Raw genomic sequence first — 22954 nt, forward strand, 5'->3', positions numbered from 1 at the left:
TCTAATGTTTTTTTCTCAGGGTAGACGACAATCACACACTATACAGTTGAAGACCGAGTTGCAAGGCGGAACGTCGAGCAATGGTTGTCTCCTCAACACCAGACCAACAGATAGATGCAAGAGCGAGACTCATAACAGCTTGAATTCCCACAGCAACCACATTCAACATCTGGCAACGAGGAGTAGTACCTCCTCATTAAAGGGTGAACCACATGGAAACCCTCAGATCACCAAAGAGCTAGACTCGTCTCTAAGCGACATGGCGCTCAGCGCGGTTATGATCAGCGGAGGTAACTTACAGCGAAGTCCTAGCCATGTGGTCTTGAATCAAAGTGATCCAGATTCTGACATCATTGATAGAAACGGCTCAAAGTGCACGTGCTCTCAACGGGAAACTCTGTTTCTGAATGTAGGTGGACAAATCTTTGAGACATACAAGTCAACATTGAAAAGGCTGAAGACATTTAGACTTAATAACGAAAAGGAATTAATGAAGCACTTCAGGGAAGACAGAGGAGATTTTTTCTTTGATAGAGATCCTCTTGCGTTTAGTGTTATTTTGAACTATCTGAGGCACGGTGAACTGCATCTTTCAACGTTTATGTGTGGTCCAGTCATACAAAGGGAATTCCAGTATTGGGGAATAGATGAACTAGATATAGAAAGGTAAGAGTTGGTCTCTGTCTCTCCATCTCTCACGTGCACATATACAAGCGCGTGCATAAAGATACACGACCGGGTGAAAACATCGCAAACGTAATTATAGTGATTGTTTGCTATTAACGCATCTTAAAAATGTTAGGTGTGGGGACCTCATTGTTATAGCATGTTAATCACAGACATACACACTGCAGCATGTCCGCAGGTTTTACCATAGCTCGAGTACACTTTCGCATTGAATTGCGATAAGAAAAATAATTTATTCTGTAAAATTATTGTTTATGCAAGTTACAAATCACTACATAGTTTTGCTATGTTTATTAATGTGAGCTTTTTGTTGATATATTGAAGGAAACTTAGCTTTTATCAAAATAGCTTATGAATCAATCGAATGATGCTCCCCTATATATGATGACAAATACAAAGTAATACATTTTAACGCATTTCCAGGCATAGATGGAAAATAGCTTTGCGTTAGGAAATTTATTGCTTTGTACAAAATCAACGCGTTTGTCCTTTGTTCGCTTTCTTGTTCTTAAAATTAAACAATTTTTTTCTCCAGTGGTATAAGGATCAGTTTATCGCTTGTGCAGTGATCATTAACATATAATAAAAGATAATTAATTTTTACTAAATATAGCTAAGACAAAAGTGACAATAATGTATAGTTTTACGTCTTAAAAGGATTCCAGACCACTCCAAAGTATTTTAGTATTTAATTCTCATTGTATGGCAGTTGTTTGTTATCTTGTTGTACAATGACAATTTGTCTTTGCTAACTATACCTAGGACAATGCACGTTTGACAAGACAGAGAATAAGTACGTCCGCTATGTATCTATTTATCGATGCTCTAATTGGATGCATACACAAACGTTATCAGTTGTGATGTCATAATGTTTGTCTATTCGTTTTACACCGAGAATAAATTAGATAGGTAAAAACGTAGAACAACAACATATCAATAGAATGCATATATTTTAAAAAGAAATAAATTAATTGAATATGTTCAAAGTTAAAATTAAATGTTTAGAAAATAATTGTACAGCAATATAACAAACAAATTAAAGGCTATATGTTTCTAAAAAAAGATAGCTATTCCGCGTTCAAAGCAGTATTAAAGAGACTATACACTTTGGGTTTTTGAAAAAAGCACGGGTTTCTTGAATGGGATAGATATATAAGACAAAATAATAAAAAAAAGAAAACAATAACAACAACAAAACTGTGCACAAGAGATTAAAACTGTCAAAAAGACGCGCTTCATGCGAATTTATACTGATGGTGAACCTGAGTAAACAATAAAAATGCATATTAAAACATCATGAGTAAAACGCAAATGTGACCCACATAAAAAAAAGTGATAGGGCGACCAAAATGTACAGAACGTCATAACAGGGTAATAACTAAAGGAGGAAATGAAAAGATACAGAAAATATTTTTTAAAAATATGAAGGCGAATCAAACTACATGACAAGAAAATTATAAAACAAATACAGTGTAAAGGACTCCTTGCTGGTATATAAGATTTGTAACAAAATAAGGGGTAATGAAAATCGTATATATAAAAATGTATCGTTAACTTGTGTAACGTTCAGAATTTTAAATTTTGACTTTTGGCATGAACTGTTATAAAAGCTCAAGCCTTTTGAGCGGGTACTTGGTTCCGCTGATTGATTTTCTTCCCCAGAAGTTCAAGGTACACACTTCCTCCTCCGTGCTGCATTTTTGTTTCACAGCACCAAGGGACTCACAGCCAGAAATTGGTGTCGCCATCTCCAAGGCGAGTAAGCCCGACCTTTAAAACAACTATGTCACCATGTGAATCAATGACCACAAAGGAGGTCAACCATTACCTTCGAACTGTTTGGCAAGTTCTTGAAATTCCAGAGTCTTGCGATCTGACATAACTCAATAGTTAATGCAGTTCCAGTTTGTTTCTTTGGCTTTAAATTGTTAGTTTGTTGTGTTCTCGAATCCATCTATTCGACCAAGCTTTCATATCACTCAGTATGTGAGTATCGGCTATTATGAAAATTGGTTGAACTGAATGGATCTAAATTGATACATACCTTATAAATCACCTCTGCAAATGTATCAGTGAGTTAAAGTACTCACCTCATATTGGTTGAATGCCAATGATGGCACAATAGATAATGAAATTAGGCAGTATACATATGAATGCCAGTGATGTCACAACAGTAAATGCCATTCTGCTAATAAGACATATGGTGCAGTATACATATGAATGCCAGAGGTGGCATAACAATAAATTAAATCAGGCAATATATGTTCGTGGTAATATTTACATTTATTATTTATGATTATAGCATTATGCTATTAGATTAGTGCATTTTTCTCTTGAATATGCATCGTTTTGATAAGTATTATAGCATTGCCGCCATGATATTGCTGATGTCGATAATCCTTGGTATCGCGGTATTCGAGGTTTTCAGTAATTTTCTGCATAGCGCCACCTATCGTGTGCTTATCTTATATACACTGGATGACCAGAAGTGACTAGTTCTGCATGGCCAGTTTTATTTCGGGAAAATGTCGAAACTGCGAACAAGTATACTCTTTTAAAAATGCACCCATGAATTTCACTTTTTCAAAACATGGCCGTAACCCACGTTCACAAATAAAATATATATCTTCTTAAAATCGATATCACTGTAACAAATCGATTAACCGGTTTGTCGTCTGATAGTGTCCAATGATTTTCTGATGCAAGAGGAAGATCACATGACTACCATATTTGTCAAGAAACAAGAGATGAATGTATGGTAGCACACAAGAGTCAAAGTATGAGGGATGCTAATGTTGTTGTTTTCTGGTGGCCTTTGCAATTGTCAGGTGTTGACTTTTAAAAAAATGTTGTACACAATGGATTACTTTTAGTTGTAACACCTGATTTTGTTTAAACAGTCTGTGGCTGACATGTACAACTAAAGCGCAGAATGTGTTTATTTTTAAAAGATTTTGGAAGGTATGTCCACCTTTATTTAACGTCAGAGAATTTATTTCATAATTTCTATCAAAGTAGCTTACTTTTGCCACTTTCGGTGAATGCATTATATTTATTACTATCTGGTAACTGGTAACTTAATTTCCCAAGCTTACAGAGTAAATTTCCAGGCTCCGCAATGGTAATATTACTGCACCATATGTCTTATTAGCAGAACGGCAATACTAATATCAACTGAAACATGAGCACTAACACGATTCTAAGATTATCAAAGTCGTAGAGTTGTTTCCAGAAGCTTACTTTATCTCACAGATAAGAACAGTGAGATTTTTGTTGTTGTGTTGTTGTTGTGGGGTTTAACGCCATTTTTCAGCACGATAGGCTATACATGGCGGCCAGTATTAATGGTGGAGGAAGAACCCGGAAAACCCCGGAAAGAACCACCGACCCACGAGAAGCTACTGGCAGGCTTTCTCACATGCCCACATTGGCTGAATCTTAGACTCGAACCGCCGGAACAGTGAGATAAGAACCTCTTTATGATCAGCTTCTTTGTATTTCTCACACTGCCTTTGAACATTATGTAACGGGCATTCGGAATCAAATCATTTTCACATAAGTCATATCTACCCATCAACGTCGACATATATACGTCTTGATTAGTGGTACACAAGAAGTATTTCATGGTCTATCACACCCAGATAAAAAGAAAAGGAAATTTATGAGCAGGAGGCAGAAGGAAATAATGAACATCGGATTACCTTTATTATATTTGCAGTAAGAATAAATCGCAAATTGGTTTAACACGTGTCTATTGTGCTCCGCTTTCATCACATTAACGTTTTTTGTCAATATCATCGCAAATCTGTAAAGTATTCTAAACACATGAAAGCACATATGCACGTTGTATTGACGTCCGAAATAATTAAATGTGTGGTACTGACGTCCAAACAATTAGATGCGTTGTACTGACATCCAATAACAATCACACGCGTTGCATCTACGCCCCAAAACAATTAGATGTGTTGTATTGATGTCCCAAAACAGTCAGATGCATTTTACTAAGGTGCTGAAACAATCAGATGTTTTTATTGACGTCCAAAAACGATAAGATATGTAGTGTTGGAGTCCCGAAACAGATGTATTGTGCTGAGGTCTTGAAACAATCAGATACGTTCTGTTGACTTACAAACAATCACATGCTTATAGACAACAATTATGTACGATCAGAAACGAAACCTAGAGGGCAGTAATACCAAACAAACATTTGTTACGTTTACCAAGAACCTGACCTTGATACAATTTTGGATAAGAAGAAATATCGACCGCCCGAAACAACAATATGGAACTTGCAGCAACAAAATAGGGTGACCATGAAATCTTACGAAAAATCAAACTTCAACAAAAGAAACTCTTGAAACACCCATAATTTAAAAAACTAAAACTTAGCTGCAAGCGAAATCCATCTTTTGACGAACAAGGACATAGGACAAGTCCATCTTTTTCCAAACATTTACTATTAAGTGCACTCATGCATGATTTACATGCAGCCGAATCTCAATGTCTACTCGCAATTGTCTACAAGTACACGAATTTCAATGTATACACGAAATAATCTACATGTACTTAAATTATACAGTCTACCCGCAATAATCTACAAGTACACAAATGTCATAGTCTTCCAGCAATGATCTACATATATTCAACACGCACGTATTATGACCCAAGTTTAGTACATGGCCACCATTGTAGAAGTCCATAGCGATAGATAATTTTCATCTGGAAGTTTGTTTGTGACAGTTAAGATCCTGAGCATTCAATAATCAGGATTGAATATGCTTTGTTTAAAGAAAATTAGTGTTAAATATTTAAAGAACAATTTATCTTTAATTTAAAATGAGAAAATTCACATCCATGACCCATGTGACTTGTATTATATAAGTGTTCTTAAACCTCAAAGTTTACACGCAATTATATACATGTACTCGATTATCATAGTCTACACGCATTAATCTACATGTACTCGAATATCATAGTTAAGATGCAATAATCTACATGTACTCGAATATCAGTCTACATGCAATACTCTACATGTACTCGATTATCATAATCTACACGCAGTAATCTTCACATACTCAAATCTCAGTGTCTAAACACAATTATCTACAAGTACTCAGATCTCATAGACTACACGTAACTATATACATGTACTCAAATCTCATGCTCTACATTCAATTATCCACACGTACACAAATCTCATATCTGAAATTTTCGTATCCATTGTCCTCTAGCGCGTAGAAAATTATGTACAGTATAAAGAAATGACATATTTCAATACTAGAAAAATCGTCAGGTTTCCAATTCTGGCGTAAATTTGCACAGTTAGTGTGACACCGGAAATTTGCTAAAAAGGTCGACATATCTAGTTTACCTGATAGATTAGATAATCTGACAGCTAGAGCGTTTTATCGCCAGCCTAAACTGACGTAAGATGTACTGCTACTAAATAGTACAAACATCCAATAAGATACCGACTCGTAACATACCATATCCACGAATAAATATTGCAAACGTAGCTTTCAAGGACAAGGATTGTATGCATAGAGTGAAGAAAAAACAGTAGATTTAAGACATCTTCTGTAATAAAGAATTAATGATAAAACCTGAACTTTCGACTCAAAAAAATGCGAAACACTGATGCATATTGTCCTTTATCCGCTGATAGAATGCTATGCACGTGCCATGTCATTCAATTATCAAATTCAGCATCATTTATTGTAGTCCAGTCTATCCAAAAACTAAAATCCTCATGGAGCAGCAGAGGGGGCGAATCCGACATTTTGTCCAATCGTTATTTTGCTTAATTATTACTTTCTGCACTCAACGATCTAGTGTCGTCAGCGCCTGGTAAAAAAAAAACGACGACGTCGTTGGGGGGTCGACGCGTCGTCATTTGGTTTAATTAACACCTTCTGCGCGTCGATCCCCAGCGTCGTCAGCGTCCGGTAAGCACATCGACGACCGCGTCGATGTCATCGCCCCCTCTGCTGCTAAGTGGTTATTTACAATGATCTTACAAACAGAGTGATCACTAACTCCTCCTCCTGTAGATCAATTAGGTTATTTGACTGATCGGTGAGTTTAAAATTAATTCTCGTTAAAAACCGATCATGGCATCGCATATAGACCGGATTAATCGGATTCTCAACGATTAAAAATCCCGGAGGGGCTGTTGGTGAAAATGAATAAAGGATATACCCCTGTTGAGCTTGATTTGATTGATTGGTATCTACCTGGTAACTCCCTTCGATAACATCACACACTAGATTGATTGCTATCACCGATGCGATATTTACGTTGTATGGAGCAATATGCCTACCACCATCTCCGTTATCGTGTCTGAGGATATAAGTTGATGGATCGAGAAAATCATTAAGAGACTTTCTTAGTTCTGGTGCGTTGTATCCTGGAAACTTGAAATCGGGTAAATCGGCTTCTGTGATATTATACCCGGTTAGGAATTTTTGTTTATTATCATCGCTGCTATCGGATATTACTTTAACGATTCGTTCATTGATATATTCCATGTCTGATATAAGTTGATTTAACACCTCAACGTGTTTTTGTGCTTTTGTCTCTCGTAGTTGTTCTAGTTGTAATTGGTAATAATGATTAATCTCGGCAAACGCACCAGTGATATCATCTAAACGAACTGTGACCTTGGCTGACAATTCAGGAGTTTTCTTATACGGAAAAAACCATTGCATGGTATTCCTGTCTTGAAATATAAACTCGCTGGGTAATAACGTGTTTCTTATAATAGACAAATCATTCAGATAACTGGGATTAATCTCATGATACGATTGCGCATTCGTGTGTGAGTCCGCGGGTGGATTCTTAGGCCATCCTAGTATGGTTCTTATTGAACTGTTATAAATATCAACCATATACCCCGGTGTGCTTATTTCAATCGTCGATGATAACGTCGGTTCATGAACCGTAATAGCGATTTTTGATTCCTTTCCTGTGATCGATTTTATTCTGCGTTGAAATTCTTTATTGATTTGCTCTATTTGGTATGACCCAGTTGGTATTGTAACCTCCTCCCAGTCTGGGGTCCCATCGGGTTTATTTTTCCGTGCAAAAACCAGCGAGTTATTAGGTTGTTGTCCGTTAAATGCGTCCGCTCGAATATTAGGCCAACTGTGATATACTCGCAATTTTGCCAGCGCTATTTCCTTCACTGGAACCGGCGACGGGAAGTTCACACTGAATTCGGGTTTCGTTGACGTTATTGATATCATATTTGTTTGTACCGGAGTGGTGTTCTCCGCGATCCGCTGAAGTAATTGAAACCCTTCGGGGTTCAGCGACATTATTATTATTCGTTGACTTTAGTGTCTAATTTCAGCAACCAGGTGGTTCCGGCTTCCAGTTGAAAATCCTCGATTTTTGACATCGCGGAGCTATACAACTGGACCATTGTGGAGAATTCAACATCGGATACGAACAAATTATCAATTGACAACGAGATCAACTCGGATAATTTTGAGTACGCGTCGGATACTATTTGATGTTTTACTGTATACTCGTTGAGTTTTTTTGAAAACACGATGATATCTTCCTAGTGATTGCGTTGGCGACTCCAGCAACTGTTGTCATCGCGGAGACAGCGATTGGAACAGCGATCGGGGTTATCGTGGTCATCGTGGATAAAATAACACCGGCGCCAGCTACTATACCCGATACCGAGTACACGACCGCGTCGATGGCGGTTATTTTTCTGCGGTATTTTTTTATTTTTATACGGTATTGTTCGGAAAGCGTTTTCAAATTCGCGGATAATTCTTTTGCGGTATCGAATCGATATTGATGTGACGTCGGTGATACCTCTGATTCAATTTCCTTGGTGGTCATTTTTATTTTAAAAGAACTAGTGTTTTTAATTACTTAGATTCGCCGCAAATTCCACATACCATGTAATGTTCGCCCCGGCTAGATTTCTATCAACGGCATAAATTGTAAACTTTTCAGTTGCGTTCTTGTCTATAATTGTTGATATTGTATTGTTAAACCCGGATGAACTCGACGATAATATATTAAACTGCATCATTGAAATCAGTGTCAATCGATAAATGCCCTTAACAGTTGCGGTGATATTTACTGTATTCTGTGTAGGAGTCCAATCGAATGATCCATGCCGAATTGTGTATACTGTGTTGATGATGTTCTCATGAGGGATTTTTATTTTTTCGAGTTGCTCTGCCATTCTCGGTAGTCTGTCTTTAATCGCTTCAACATCAGTTATAACTATTCCTACTCCCCGCCAACTCGCGTCTATATTATTCTTGTTCGCTGCAACATTAGTTTTGATTGTTTCTATTTCCCGTGTATTCTCGGTCATGCTTTTTTTGTTCGCTGCAACATCAAGTTTGATTGTTTCTATTTCATATGTATGCACGTCTATACCTTTTTTATTCGCTGCAACATCAGTTTTAATTAATCCTATTCCCCGCCAATACGCGTCTACATTTTTTTTGTTCGCTTCGACATCAGTTTTGATTGTTCCTATTTCCTGTGTATGCGCGTCTACATTTTTTTTGTTCGCTTCAATATCAGTTTTGATTATTCCTATTTCCTGTGTATGCGCGTTTATATTATTTATGATCGTTGCAACATCAGTTTTGATTGTTTCTATTTTCCGTCCATGCGAGTCTACATTATTTATGATCGTTGCAACATTAGCGCCGATTATTTCTATTTCCCGTTCATGCACGTCTACACTTTTTTTGTTCGCTTCAACATCAGTTTTGATTGTTTTTATTTCCTGTCCATACGCAGTGATATCATTTATAGTTATTGTAATCTCATCCGGCTTGGTATTTTTTTTACCAAAGAATTTATCAAAGTTGTCATCGATCCTGTTAACATTTTTTCGTAACGAGGTAAATTGACCCTGCAGCGTCATAAGATCCGAAATAGCATTTGTTATTATTATAAAATTCGGTTCGGTTGCCGTCGGGGGCCCCCGAAAAAAACTATCGACAATGTGTCGCACATCGTCGAAATGCGTTAGCGTCAACACGATCCGTTCTTCATACGATTTAATTTCACTACGTAAACCTTTTAACGAATTTGACATGGTTATATAATTGTCGCCAAGTGTACTTATTTTTCCATTTATCGTCAAGATGGATTCACCCGGTTTGAGTCGTCCGTCGCTGTTATACAGCGCGATAGTGTCCTCGGCGGCATCACGCTGTCGTATTAAAACGTCATTCAGTGACACATTACCGGATTTCAATTTACCCTGGCGGTCTTGAAATACAACTATTTCGCCCGGGTCAACACTTGTTAGATTCAACATATCAGCGATTTCATCCTCAATTAGTTTTTTTATGTCGGCGGCGGCCGTTTCCGTGGATTCTTTCAGCGCCGAAACCGGTCGCCCCCAGATATCAATCATTATTATTGTAAATGTTATTCTCTAAAATCCGTTGAGCTTCTACGACCCCACTAGTGTATTCGTTTACAACCACATGAGGTGGTTTCCGCGATGATGAAATCGCCGCAAGTACGTTCAATACCTCACGGCCACATATCGGTGGGTCACTTAATCGCTGTGTTGGCAGCGTGGAATAAAAAACCCGGGCTGAACACGCCGGGGCTGAACACGCCCGGATATACCGCATGAACTCTTTCGGCGGAGCTAACCCGTATGAATCAAAATAGACGATCGCACGCGGATCAATCGCGTATGCAACCCAATGAGTTCCCGCTCCGGAGGACCCATCGAGGTTAATTATGCCGGTTTCAATATTTCCTGGTGCCGCCGGTAATTGATCTCTCATAAAAACACCTCTGAAGTTTTTTATCGCTAGCGCGTTTGCGGCGTCTATTAAATCAAAATTAGACATTGGAGTCATAGACTCAGGAGTCATTGACTCCCGAGTCAATAAACGGTTCCCGGTAGTCTTAGACCCTTTCCCGAATACCATGAATACGGGGTTCCCGGTAGTCTTAGACCCTTTCCGGCCACGGGTCGTTTTTTTTTTGTAGCCTTTCCCGGTTGCCTTCTTCAATGCCATCCCCGCCGCGGTACCAACGGCTCCTAACGCCGCCGCCTTAGCCACTGCTGGTGCGGCCGCGGCAATCAACGCTGGAATCGCAGCTAACAGCGGAAATATCCCACCGGTCTTTTCCATGTTTTTAATTGCTGCGGCTGAAAAATCTATTTGAACACCCTTTTTATTCTTCATCGCATTATTGAAATGTTTTATTTGACGCGCCGTCAACGATATCTTATGATTACCACCCGCCATCTGTGACGGCTTCAGCGTTATTGTGGTCCCGCATTGTTTAGCCGACTTTGATCGTAATTTCTTGACTTGACCATCAGTCAACTCTACACTGACGACACTATACGACATTTTATTGTAAACGCGTTTTGTGCTTTCAATTACATGTTTTCCACTGGCGCATCAACGATTCTCATTCGTCCACCAACACCTTCTAGCAGCATTGATTTATCGCTGAGAATGACAGCGACCGCTCTGTAATTAACACCAGCTGGGGCTATACGAGCTCGGAAGTGTATATCAACGACGGATTGTCTCGTTAAATCAAGATGTTCCAACGAAAAGTAATAAATCGGATACAGGTTTTTAAAATCAAGTTGTGATATTTGCAAACCAGTGTCGACGTTTTGATCACGACCCATATATGACAGCAATCGATGATACACACGTGCGACATGGTTATCACCGTAATTAAGCTGTATATCCTCGGATGGTTCCTGTTGTCCGTTTATTCTCAGCGAAACCTCCATGACTCCTAATCGATCAAATATCATATGGCTGCGTTCTTGATTACCCAATCGTTCCCTATTCTGTAGCGCTATGAATATATGACGCGGGGCTGAAACACCCTGTTTTGATGCTAGGTGCCATGTAAACGTATCGGCGACGTTATCCTCTTTAGCATCAGTTGTTACCGTTAGCCAACTCAACAGCGATTTCCCTCCCTGTTCCATAAATGCTAACAATCGTGCTTCCGTGGTAACTGATGGAGTCAGCACCGGCATCCACAATGCCATTTTAGTTAAAATGACTTTACCGGCAGCGACGCCAGCAGCATGCCATATTGCATTGTTATCATCGCCCCTTCGCGTCAGCGCGATTGTATGCTTAGCCCCATAGACAACTTTTCTAACATTTCTGCAGAATCCAAATATGTGATGGAGTGGAATCGCGCATGAAAACTTTCGGCGTGGTCCTTGCAACATTCCTATTCGTGTTGCAAACCCTAGATTAAAATTATCGTTAGTACTTTTTATGATATTGAACTCAGCACCCGGTCTTGTTCTGCGGTCTGGGTTGGCTGCTTCAGCTTGATTAGGAACTGAAGTATCTCTTTCCACCAGCACGTTAATGTACTGAATATGATCAGCGTTATCGGTGGAGTCCTTCGCAAACATCATAGATGGGCCCGCCGATCTTGTATAATCATCCGAGTATCTCGCCAACCCAATTATCGTCGTTGCAACATCAACCTCGCGTTCTATTGATTCAATTTCTCGCCCGTCAATAAGATATCTGGCGCTCTCAAATAACGCCATGATACCGTTGTTGACGAAGCCAACTCGAACACGATGGTCATCTGCGTATGGTGCATTATCGGCGGCATTTGTCACGAGTTCTCCCTCAATTTCGATAAACGCTTCACACGGCAAAAAATATTTACTGGTATCTTGGACTTGAAGTTCAATTCGCGATCGTAGGTCAGGTTGCGCTGCATAATAAGAATAATATTGATAATCGCGGACAGAATCATCCCTGCGTACTGGGGCGTCCATATCAAACGCGGGATCAGCGGTACGCGCAAACATTCTATTATTTATCATGTTGATGTTTTCAATTGCGATTTTTTCGTCGTAAATTCTTTGAATTTAAACCACTCCCCGCTATCGCGTTCATGAGCGCGTTGGTTGCCGCATCGGCGGATGGCGAAGTCGCCAACGACTCTAATTTTTCTTCCACGGCGTTATTTATTACTTTACTGACATTTGCAGGCATCACTGTCGTTGATGGCATTACCGGTGGTTTCTGTTTTTTTCTCCTGGATTTCACCAATGACATTAGTTTGTCTCGTGCGGCAGAAAACGCCCTTCCGGCAACATCTCCAATGGCACTAATACCCTTATCACGAATAACATCAATAGCCTTCATTCCTAATTGTTTGGCTAACGGCGCTACTTTTGGAGCCATTCTTGTAAATAACCCCGCAATGGTGCTACCGAGACCATCTCCATAGTACGCGCGGTAAACAGGCAATCGCGAGTTTACCACGTAGACGAGTACTGGTTTATCATGGTTGTAGTGTATGATCATCCTTATTAAAAACACCAGTTTTCCAATTAATCATCCACGAGTTCGTCTATGAGCGTTCGATATACATTAATGTCCATAATACCGCCTGCAAATAACCGCTTGCAAATATCAGCGGCTTCATTGATTATTTCCGGAGAGTTATTTCCGGCTCGTTTTCCTCCAATTAGTACCTCTAGCCGTGATATATCACTGAGAACACTACCAGGACAGGTAACGCCGTAGGATTCTTTACCAACAGAGTATCCTTTTCCTTTTTTTGGTGTTATACTCTTAACTTCCTTGTGGAATTCATCGTAATCGGGATCACCACGATGTGGTAATGCTTCTTTATGTTTACTCGCTAAATACACTATTCTTGCCCAGTCCTTTAACGACTTTATATTTTTCTCGTAACCGCTATTGATATGCTTCTTATCTCGTATGCTCTTAGCAAAATTGTTGGCAGCAAAATTAATTAATTCTTCCCTGCTGCTGAAGCCTCTAATTTCATCTATTGTGCTCTTCTTGAGTACAATACGGGGTATATTCCCCTCTTTTTCTTCCGGTATTTCTTCTTCTGGTATTTCTTCTTCCGGTTCTTTCGCAGTAGCACCTAGTTCTTCTTCATCGGCCATTGTAACATAGGGTTCTTGTGGTTCGGTTATAGCGAGTGGTGGCGGCCTCCGTGTTGTAGCAGCCGCTATTTTTGCAGGAAGTGTTTCTAAGGACCTTTTTGTTTGTTTTGTCTCTGCCGCTATCTTTTCAAGCGCACCAAGAACGGGCACAGTTGCCGCCGTAACATCTTTGGTCGCTTTAGTTACCGGGGCAAAGAGTTGTTCGCTTCCAACAGTAAAATCGGTTTGCATTTGTTGTCGCTTTTGAAGTTTCTCTCTCACCCTGTCTCGTAACGGTATAAACTTTTTAAGCGCTGCTAGCCGCTCTCTGGCTAGCCGAGTAGTAAGTGATTCACCTACCATTATTGTAAATTGATCCGCAATTTTCTAATTTTCCGCCGAGTGTACCATCGGGGGCTCCACGGAGTTTTCGTCTATAATCCTTCTAATGTTTTTGATCTTACTAGAAATCTCCCGGCGTCGTTCATAAACACGTCCAAGTTTTTTTCGTATTATTTCAACGGCAGTAAATAGTCCAATGAATGCATTTGCGTCATTGTGGTACAAGTTTTCATTAATCGTATGTTGTAATCGTTTTATAAAAAAATACTCGCGGGCCAGGGTAAAACGCCCCCGTTTCGACTGTTCGTTAATAATCTCATAATCGGATAATATTTTTTCACTGTCGAGACCATCAGATAATTCAATTCCTTGATTTTTTAATTTTGAAATCTCAGTTAATATATTATTGATGTCTTCGATATTCATTATTCTTATAAAACATCTTATTTCTAATATCAAAAATTTTAATAAAATTATTGGGGTCATTTTTGACCCCGTTTTTTGTATGGACAGTACAATGCCGTAAATCTCCACTCGAGTGTTGTGGCAGATTACAGGCATACACATATACTTAATTAAGGACATTCACATCTTGGAACCCTAAACATACATCTCCGGGGGGGAGGCCTAGGGTGACAAACGTCATCGTAGACCTCCCAGAAGATATGTTTAGGGACATCACTACATGGATGAATATATTTACAATGAAATGATTGATGGATGATGGGACGGCACAAGACAGCACAAACATAAAACGACGGGGCGGAACTCTACGGCCAATTCAACCAATCAAAAGCAACCCAATTAAATTAACCCGGTTGCATGATTGTAAACAAAAGACAACCACACGCCCGGGTTAAGAGCGTGGGTTAGTTTTGATTAGTTGAATTGGCTTTCGAAAGCCCCAGGCTTATAACGAGTCATCTTATATATAAAGTGACTAATACAGCGGCGTCAGTCACAAGGTGTGTGTTAATTTGAATTCCCTTGAATCGTTAAACCCTTAAATACTTACTAATGGTGTTTCACGGCATTTAAATGAAACCAAATACTCAAATAAAACATTAAAAAAAAGAATACAGCTGTTAGATAATAGCGTGTATTTCATTAGTTTTCATCGTAAAATGATTAATTAATCGCAACATTAATTGGACTTCAAGGGACATAACTCTTGTCATGAGACGCTATCACAAAACGAGTTATCTCCCTTTGATGTTATATATGAAAATCGAATTCTGTGACCCGTCTTTTTTGAGATCGCTGTTTTAGTTATATTCTCCGCAACATCTAGAACTGATTTACTACAAATATCGAAGTATTTACCAGCCGCATTCATAGAGCGAAATATTTTTTCCTCGTGCGTTATTGTATCAAATGACTTTACGGGTTTTGCCTTTCTCATCCCTCCTGTTTTTCCAAATTTGGAATTTTGACTCGGTGTAACAGCTCTTAGATTACACAGTCTGTTATTTTGAGGACATCCATCAATGTGATCAATAACGAGACCGTCGTTGATCAGTCCGTTAAACGCTTCATACACCATCCTGTGAATAAGACAGATTTTTTTCCCAGCATTAAATCGCAAGTATCCGTGATTATTTACGGTACCAACCGGCTTCTTCAGTCTGCGGTTTCTAACAATACCGTCGCGAGATGCCTCGTAATTAACAAACACAGGGTGAGGTCTGAACTCTTGGTCCATTTGTATAATAATACTACTTGTCTAATTTATTATTTGGTTTAATTATAAACCTTGCAATGTAGTCCTGAGGAGTTTTGATGACGAAGTCTGCGGTGGGGTCAATGACGGCGTTTTTAATTCGCTTGTCATAATAGCGTTTTAGTTCCCTGTATCGCTTTCCGCCACAATTGATACACAACTGCGATTTTCCTCTTACACCGACGTGGCAAACCAAGCACGGTAGGGGGCCAAGAGAGCCATTACGAACGCTTTGTAAATGATATCCGCAGAATTCACCTCTACATGATTTATTGCACGGGGTTGTCGACCCAATCATCAACCATTTGCATTTATTCATTATACTATATTCTTTCATTTAAATACTTGTTTTAATTATATGGATGAGTTCGAGAGATTAGCAGTAATTAAACCCCGGAAAAATATTAAGTTCAATCTCGATAGAGTCCTCAAGGACACACCAAAAGCGTTAATAAACGATAGAACCCTGTTGAATAAAATACGCGATTGTATCGATGAATTCAAACGTGATGGTGCATCTCATAGTTGGTCAACATTTCGAATTGATGGCGTTGTTGATGCTACCATGAACGACAACCGCGCAGCAATGATAATATCACAACTTGACGGTAAAAGGTATTTCTTCAGAGTAAAATTCATTGTCCGGGTGAAATCAGGCGATTGGATCATACGTGATAAATTTGAACCAGTTCTCAGCGACAAGAAAACAGTCACTGTCAGCCGCGACTCCAAGCCGGGGTTGTTAACCGGAATTGACAGACCATACTATGAACGAGCGTATCCTGAAACAGCAGTTGTTTATGGAATATACCCGTTAAATAAGAAACCTGATATCGGAAAACTGAAACCGATGAAACAGTCAACGGGGATAAATTGTGTAGCAGAACGAATAATAGAGCATTTTACAAATGCATGTCGAGGAAACAAATTGACTGATTTACGACGTAGCAAAATCAACCAGTGGGAACTAACCGTAAAAGAGCGTGGAGCAACCATCAGCGACATAGCGAGATTAGAAACGTCGTTGAGATTTCCAATAACCGTTACAACGATAACCGGTGAAGTATTATACGAATCAAAGTACAAATCAAATGGAGCCCCAATCAAAATTATTGATCATAACGAACACGCATGGACGCCCGCGATCACAATATTTCCACGGGATAGAACAGTAAAGTATATCCCGGGGGAATTTTTAGGAGAGGACGGTTTTCTCGCGGAGAGGAAACTATTTGATGCTATTGCTTGCTTGTGTAAAAATGACCCTGTATCAGTGTGGTTACTTCGCAGCGCTGAAAACGACATGGATACCTTTGATCAGTTTGTAAGACCAAACGGCGATTTATATCGCACTGAAGCATTTCACAACAGGATGAAAAAAACCGCCATGGAATTTGAAGAGCATGATGAACAACTGCTAACAAATTGTTTTACGATTCCATCGGTTGTAGCTCATGTTGCAGCAAGGAAAAATGCGTGGAGACCAACGCGCAAGGAATTTCTACCGGATGTACAATCCAGTTGTTTGGAATACTATCACGGTGGACTATGGAACACTGAATACAACCGCGACGCTATGATCTCGGTTGATATGGTTGCCTGTTATCCAGCGAGTTTTCTCGGGTATGGATCCGCCGCTGAATATTTCAAACGATTTGGACACCCCAGTCATGAAATGACTCGTGTTGCTATTAATGGACCACTGCCTGATTTTGATTTAACCGGATTCGCTCGCATAGTATCATTTGAATTCGCGGCAGGACTCCATCGCTGTTGCTATATTTGGATCGGTAGACACATAGCTGAAAAGAAGTGGTTGCCAATAGCGCTGCTACGGTATATGATTGATTGTAGCATGCTAGTTTCGTTGATTGTCAGTGACGCGATTATATCATACCGGGCGCAGACTGAAGTCTGGTTACCAGAACCGGAGCGTCTAGATAGCATAATTGACGAGTCCAGAAAAAACATTGATGCCGACGAGGAATATATCATCGAATGGTCCAGGAGGATATTTAACCAACGAAACAGAGAGGCAAAAGATCTCGGTAGAAGAATAATTGGTAAGTTTACACAAGGTGGAAAAAACCACGACTACAAACGATATTGCTCACGGCTGATTATAGATGACGCAGAATATGATTTCGTAATCAAGGACGCAGTGGCAAAAAATAGATACGTGAACTGCAAAACAGCTTTCTTGTCCAATGGAACAAGGTTGGGTACAGTTGTTACCTACAGCGACGGAGACAGCCCGGCGTATCCACATTTGAGGGCGTCTATGCTGGGTTATGCCGCTATCAATTTATTCTCGATGATAAATAGATTCCCCGATACCGCGGTTAGAGTAGCCGTTGATTCGTTTTATGTTGACGTAGCGTATAAGGAAAACGTAGCCGAGTTTACTAGTCCGGACGAGAGTTGGGGTACATGGAGAATTAAAAATGAAATACGACGCGATTATTCCCCGTCAGCAGATGTCACCGTTGAGAACAACTACTTACGCGGTGATAAATTGTCAGAATGGTCTAATGCACCATCGTGTTCTGATCCAATTTGTAGACACAAGACGGTTTATTTAAGCGGCTGTGGCGGGTCAGGAAAGACGACTCGGGCAATTGAATTATTTCGAACGCGGGCAAGTATAATCGTGCTTACACCGACCCATAGACTAGCGCGAGAGATAAAACAACGAAATGTTGACGCCGTTACTTATCACAGCTTTTTTCGATACAGCGGCGGTGAGTGGACTCCTGATCGAATGGGTGAAAAATTTATTCCCGACATTATCATCTGGGATGAGATATGTACTGTTTCGTTAGATACTTTACAAATGTTTCTTGAGTGGCTGCTGCGCGCGAATACAGCGGTGATCATGTGTGGCGACCATGGCCAACCACCACCATTTGTCGGCGAGGGTCCACATGAGTGGTTGAGCGGGTTCGTAGACTATTATGAAGAAACCGATACTGATTACCGAGCACTTGATGAACAACTGCGCGAGGTTAAAAAACTAATCAGATTACAGCCGGATAGAGTTCAGTGTGAAATAATCCGCGAGGTGATTCCGGAAACGCCGTTGAATGAATTCTGGGAAACATGGAGACCAAACGATTTGATTGTAGCGAGTAGAAAGATAGTCAGAGACACACTTCAGCGGAAGTTGTTTACGTTGCATAAGGAAAGGTTTCCAACGCGTCCAGTGCCGTTATGTTATAGACCCGCGGACACACGGCGGCAGAACATTGAAGTTGAAATTCCAGCCCCGACAGCGTCGGGGACAAAAAAACAAATTCTCGTGCTGAATGATATCGTGCTCGTTGATATCGGTGTCGTCGAGGACGCGCTACGTGCTGATAAATCCCCGTGGACGCTAGGATACGCAACAACAATACATTCCTCGCAGGGACTAACCATCACGGACACAATTGTTTGGATAGTTGATAATCGCATCGAATGGTCGAATCTAGTCTATCTTGCAGTGTCCAGAGTACGAAGGATAAATCAGCTTCGAAGAATTGTTATTGACGAAGCCACCGACGAAGCCGGCGACAAAGTCACCATCGATGCAAGCGTCATTGATAGAAAACTCTCGGGTTACCGCCAACAGGATAAAAAAAAACAGCGGCGTTTTGATATTGATGCCGAATTAATAATCTCGCTACGACAACAACAGAATAATCACTGCGCGAGTTGCAATTGTATAATGAGTTGGCGTTATTCGGATAAAGACACTCGCCAATTTACCGTGGATAGGATCGATAACAGTCTCGGTCATGTCAAAAACAATGTGAGGTTGACCTGTCTTGAGTGCAATAGACGCAACGGCGCTAGTTAAGACCACGTGGGGGTAATTGAGTATCGTTAGGTATCACTTGTAGTTGCTCGCGTGTAAATCCGCGCTGAGGAGCAGTTGAATCCAGTCTATAGATCGGTGGTCTACCAGTTGATCGTGTTATCGTTGATATGTTATGTGTGGTAACACTCCAAATAGGATCAGTAGCTCTTTTTTTACCGCCTTCAAGCTCTCCTGGTTCATACAGATATCTGACAGTGACATCGCCGAGAATCGGCTTGGAAACGCTATCTATTTTTGATCTTCCGGGTATATACTCGTATTTAATCGCGTCGCTGGGCTTCATGTTGATTGCTCGGGTAATCTCGTTATTTAACGCTGCAATTACACCTGGCAACCTTTTAACCCATTCACGAGATCGTTTTTCTTGGATGAATTCCTTCGCGTATTGATATCCAAATAACCGTTCAGCGAGAGTCCGATTGAATCGTTCAACAATTGCCTGATCACGATGTAGCGCAGTATGACCTCGTCGTATCGCGACGCTATGATGTTTCAGCGTTGATAAAACAGCGCCGCGAAATTCACTACCGGGATCAACTTGTAATAGATTTGGCCAGCGCAGAGGGCCTCTTCGATAAATTCTTTCAAACGCAGCGGCTACTTCAGTTGCCGACTTTGTTTTTAACGGCTCCGCTTGTTTGTATCGACTCGCAACATCAACTATGGTTAGCGCGTATTTGTAACCGTTGTCATGCGGCAAAAATAGTATATCAGCCTGATGAACTTCATTAGGTACGCTGACATCAAAGCGCGAGAAGTTGATTTGTTTAGGCGGTGGTAGATAGATTTGCCATATAGCCTGTTTGGATAACCAATTAGCCGCAGTGGCCTTTGTTACCTTTGCAGCGCTTGCAAGCTTACCAATTGCGGCCTTCCCCTTCCAGTATCCTCTCGGAGAATAATAGATGGATTTCATGTTGTTATTAATTACCAGCGCCCATCATTAATTTACCTTTCATAGCCGATTTTACCAACCATGAGGCCAATTTTTCTTTGACGGATTTATCAGGAATAGCATTTAATGCGTGAATTAATTTTACATCCGCGATATGACGCTGTTGCAGATCGCTACTTTTGTAAGCAACATCATGAGCATGACACGCCTTATCGATAGCGTTTATTGGATACTCACCGGGTTTGGGCTGATTTTGATCATCGAGTCTAATATCTAATCGTGTTCCGGGGCCACAGTAGTTATATCCTGGGAGGTGTTTTTCTCCTGGATACTTTGCCCACGGTGTTCCGGGGAGTTTTGCCAATTTGGCTGCGATGTCACCTCCTCGCTTTTTTTTAAAACATCTCCGGGTCTAATAGAAATAAATCTAAATTTCTTTGTACCGCATTGTACACACTTGCCAGTAAGCGCCGATCTGTTATTTCTTGTTGTAGCGGTTGTCATATCATTTGTGCCAGTACGTACTCTACACTTCACACAATATAGATCCATAATTTATGTATAGAGATATGAATATAATTGATTTTTCGGCGACTAAAACAAGAGAACCAGTTAAGCATGTTGCAGCGTTACCAAACTCGATCCGGATGATTATCATCGGACCATCTGGATCCGGCAAGACGCAATTGTTACTCAATTTAATAATGAGATGGATGAAGTGGGATAAGTTGTATTTGGTTGCTCCTAGCGTAGATGATCAACGATGCTACGAGGTGTTGAAAGATTTCAACGAGAATGCATCAGCGATCGCTAAAAAAAATGTTATTGAGTTTATTACGGATATCAATGATGCACCGGGTATTGATGATATTGATGGCGACGTCAACAATCTAGTCGTGTACGATGATGTTATGTTAGACAATCAAAAAAACCCAGCTAGGATATTTTCCAGAGGCAGGCATAAAAACACCGACGTGATATATGTCACTCAACGATACACTCAGATTCCAAAAGTAATTAGAGACAACTGTAATATTCTTGCTGTATTCAACGGCGTTGATACACACACGCTACGAAATATTTGGCAGACATGGTGCGGCGGTGACATGGACTTTAATGTTTTTCGAAACTTCTTTAGTCATGCTCAATCGACCCCACATGGATTCGTAACGATAAATTTACATGATCCTCGGACACGATATCGTATCGGACTTGACCAAATATTCGGTTAAATTGTAAATAATTTTCATTGTAAGCAGCAGAGGGGGCGATGACATCGACGCGGTCGTCGATGTGCTTACCGGACGCTGACGACGCTGGGGATCGACGCGCAGAAGGTGTTAATTAAACCAAATGACGACGCGTCGACCCCCCAACGACGTCGTCGTTTTTTTTTTACCAGGCGCTGACGACACTAGATCGTTGAGTGCAGAAAGTAATAATTAAGCAAAATAACGATTGGACAAAATGTCGGATTCGCCCCCTCTGCTGCTCATGGTTTTGTTTTGTCTTGTTTTTAGAGGCTCACTTGACGTTTTTAAATCTGCTTTTCAGAATTTTTATCTAACCTATTTTAATGTTCTACATCACTCCATGTTCATAGTTTTTTTTGGATAAAAGATCGCAGACTGCATGTAGAAGATTCTCTCTCTCTCTCTCTCTCTCTCTCTCTCTCTCTCTCTCTAAGCTTTTATGCTGCAAAAAGGCGTAAATGTTCCTGCTTCCTCTAGCTTAGCCGGAATCAGCGTGTTTTTTTTTATTTGATTCAGATGCTTTCCTTTTTATGCTCCGGTTATTTCGAACAGTAGCTACAATTGCCATGTTGCACTATGCATACGTCACAGCAAAGTTGCGTTTTTTTCCCATTCATTGAGTCCCATCTATGACATATTTACTGCGCTAATATGCCTGCAATGACACTAGCTTAGTAATGTCGCTTGGGGGTGGGGGATGTCTATTTGCAGATTTTGCTGGCACTTGTTTATTGGATAACAATCTTTATATATAGGATATAGACATACAAAAGCGCACACGTTTAAGACACATAAATGTACACTTTTATGACATAAAATGTGCATATTTATGACATATAAAAGTGTACACATGTATGACGTATGAAGTGTACACATTTATGACATATAAAAGTGTATACATTTAGGACACATAAAAGTGTACACATTAGGGCATATAAAAGTCTACATATTTATAACATATAAAAGTCAACACATTTATGAAGGCCTTCAGCAGCTTAAAAAATAGTCATCTCAGTGAAGAAATCAAGTATTAACTGTTTATGGTAGATTTATATGCAAACTTCTAATGTATACATTTGCAGAGAGAGAGAGAGAGAGAGAGAGAGAGATAGAGAGAGAGAGAGAGAGAGAGAATAATTCTATACAGGTATATTATGAAATTACTTTTCCAGTCAATTCTAAGATATCCCTAGAGATTGATATGTAATAATGATTAATGTAATCATCTACGACAGCTAGGACAAATTTATTTCAACGAGCCAGGAATCGAATAAAT

General features: G+C 40.0%; 1 protein-coding gene across 3 annotated transcripts in view; it reads left to right on the top strand.

Moving 5' to 3' along the window:
* The window catches only part of LOC149776980 (potassium voltage-gated channel protein Shaw-like), a 97667-nt gene that overhangs the window by 54037 nt on the left and 20676 nt on the right, over nt 1-22954 (top strand). For all 3 annotated transcript variants that reach the window (XM_089941718.1, XM_089941716.1, XM_089941717.1), the window contains exon 2: nt 20-666. In XM_089941718.1, coding sequence (XP_089797844.1) covers nt 20-666 — 647 coding nt within the window. The remainder of the gene's footprint in view (nt 1-19; nt 667-22954) is intronic.

This window comes from Sinohyriopsis cumingii, chromosome 18 (assembly GCF_028554795.1).
Source record: "Sinohyriopsis cumingii isolate HCF-2022 chromosome 18, ASM2855479v2, whole genome shotgun sequence".
Classification (NCBI taxonomy): Eukaryota; Metazoa; Mollusca; class Bivalvia; order Unionida; family Unionidae; genus Sinohyriopsis; species Sinohyriopsis cumingii.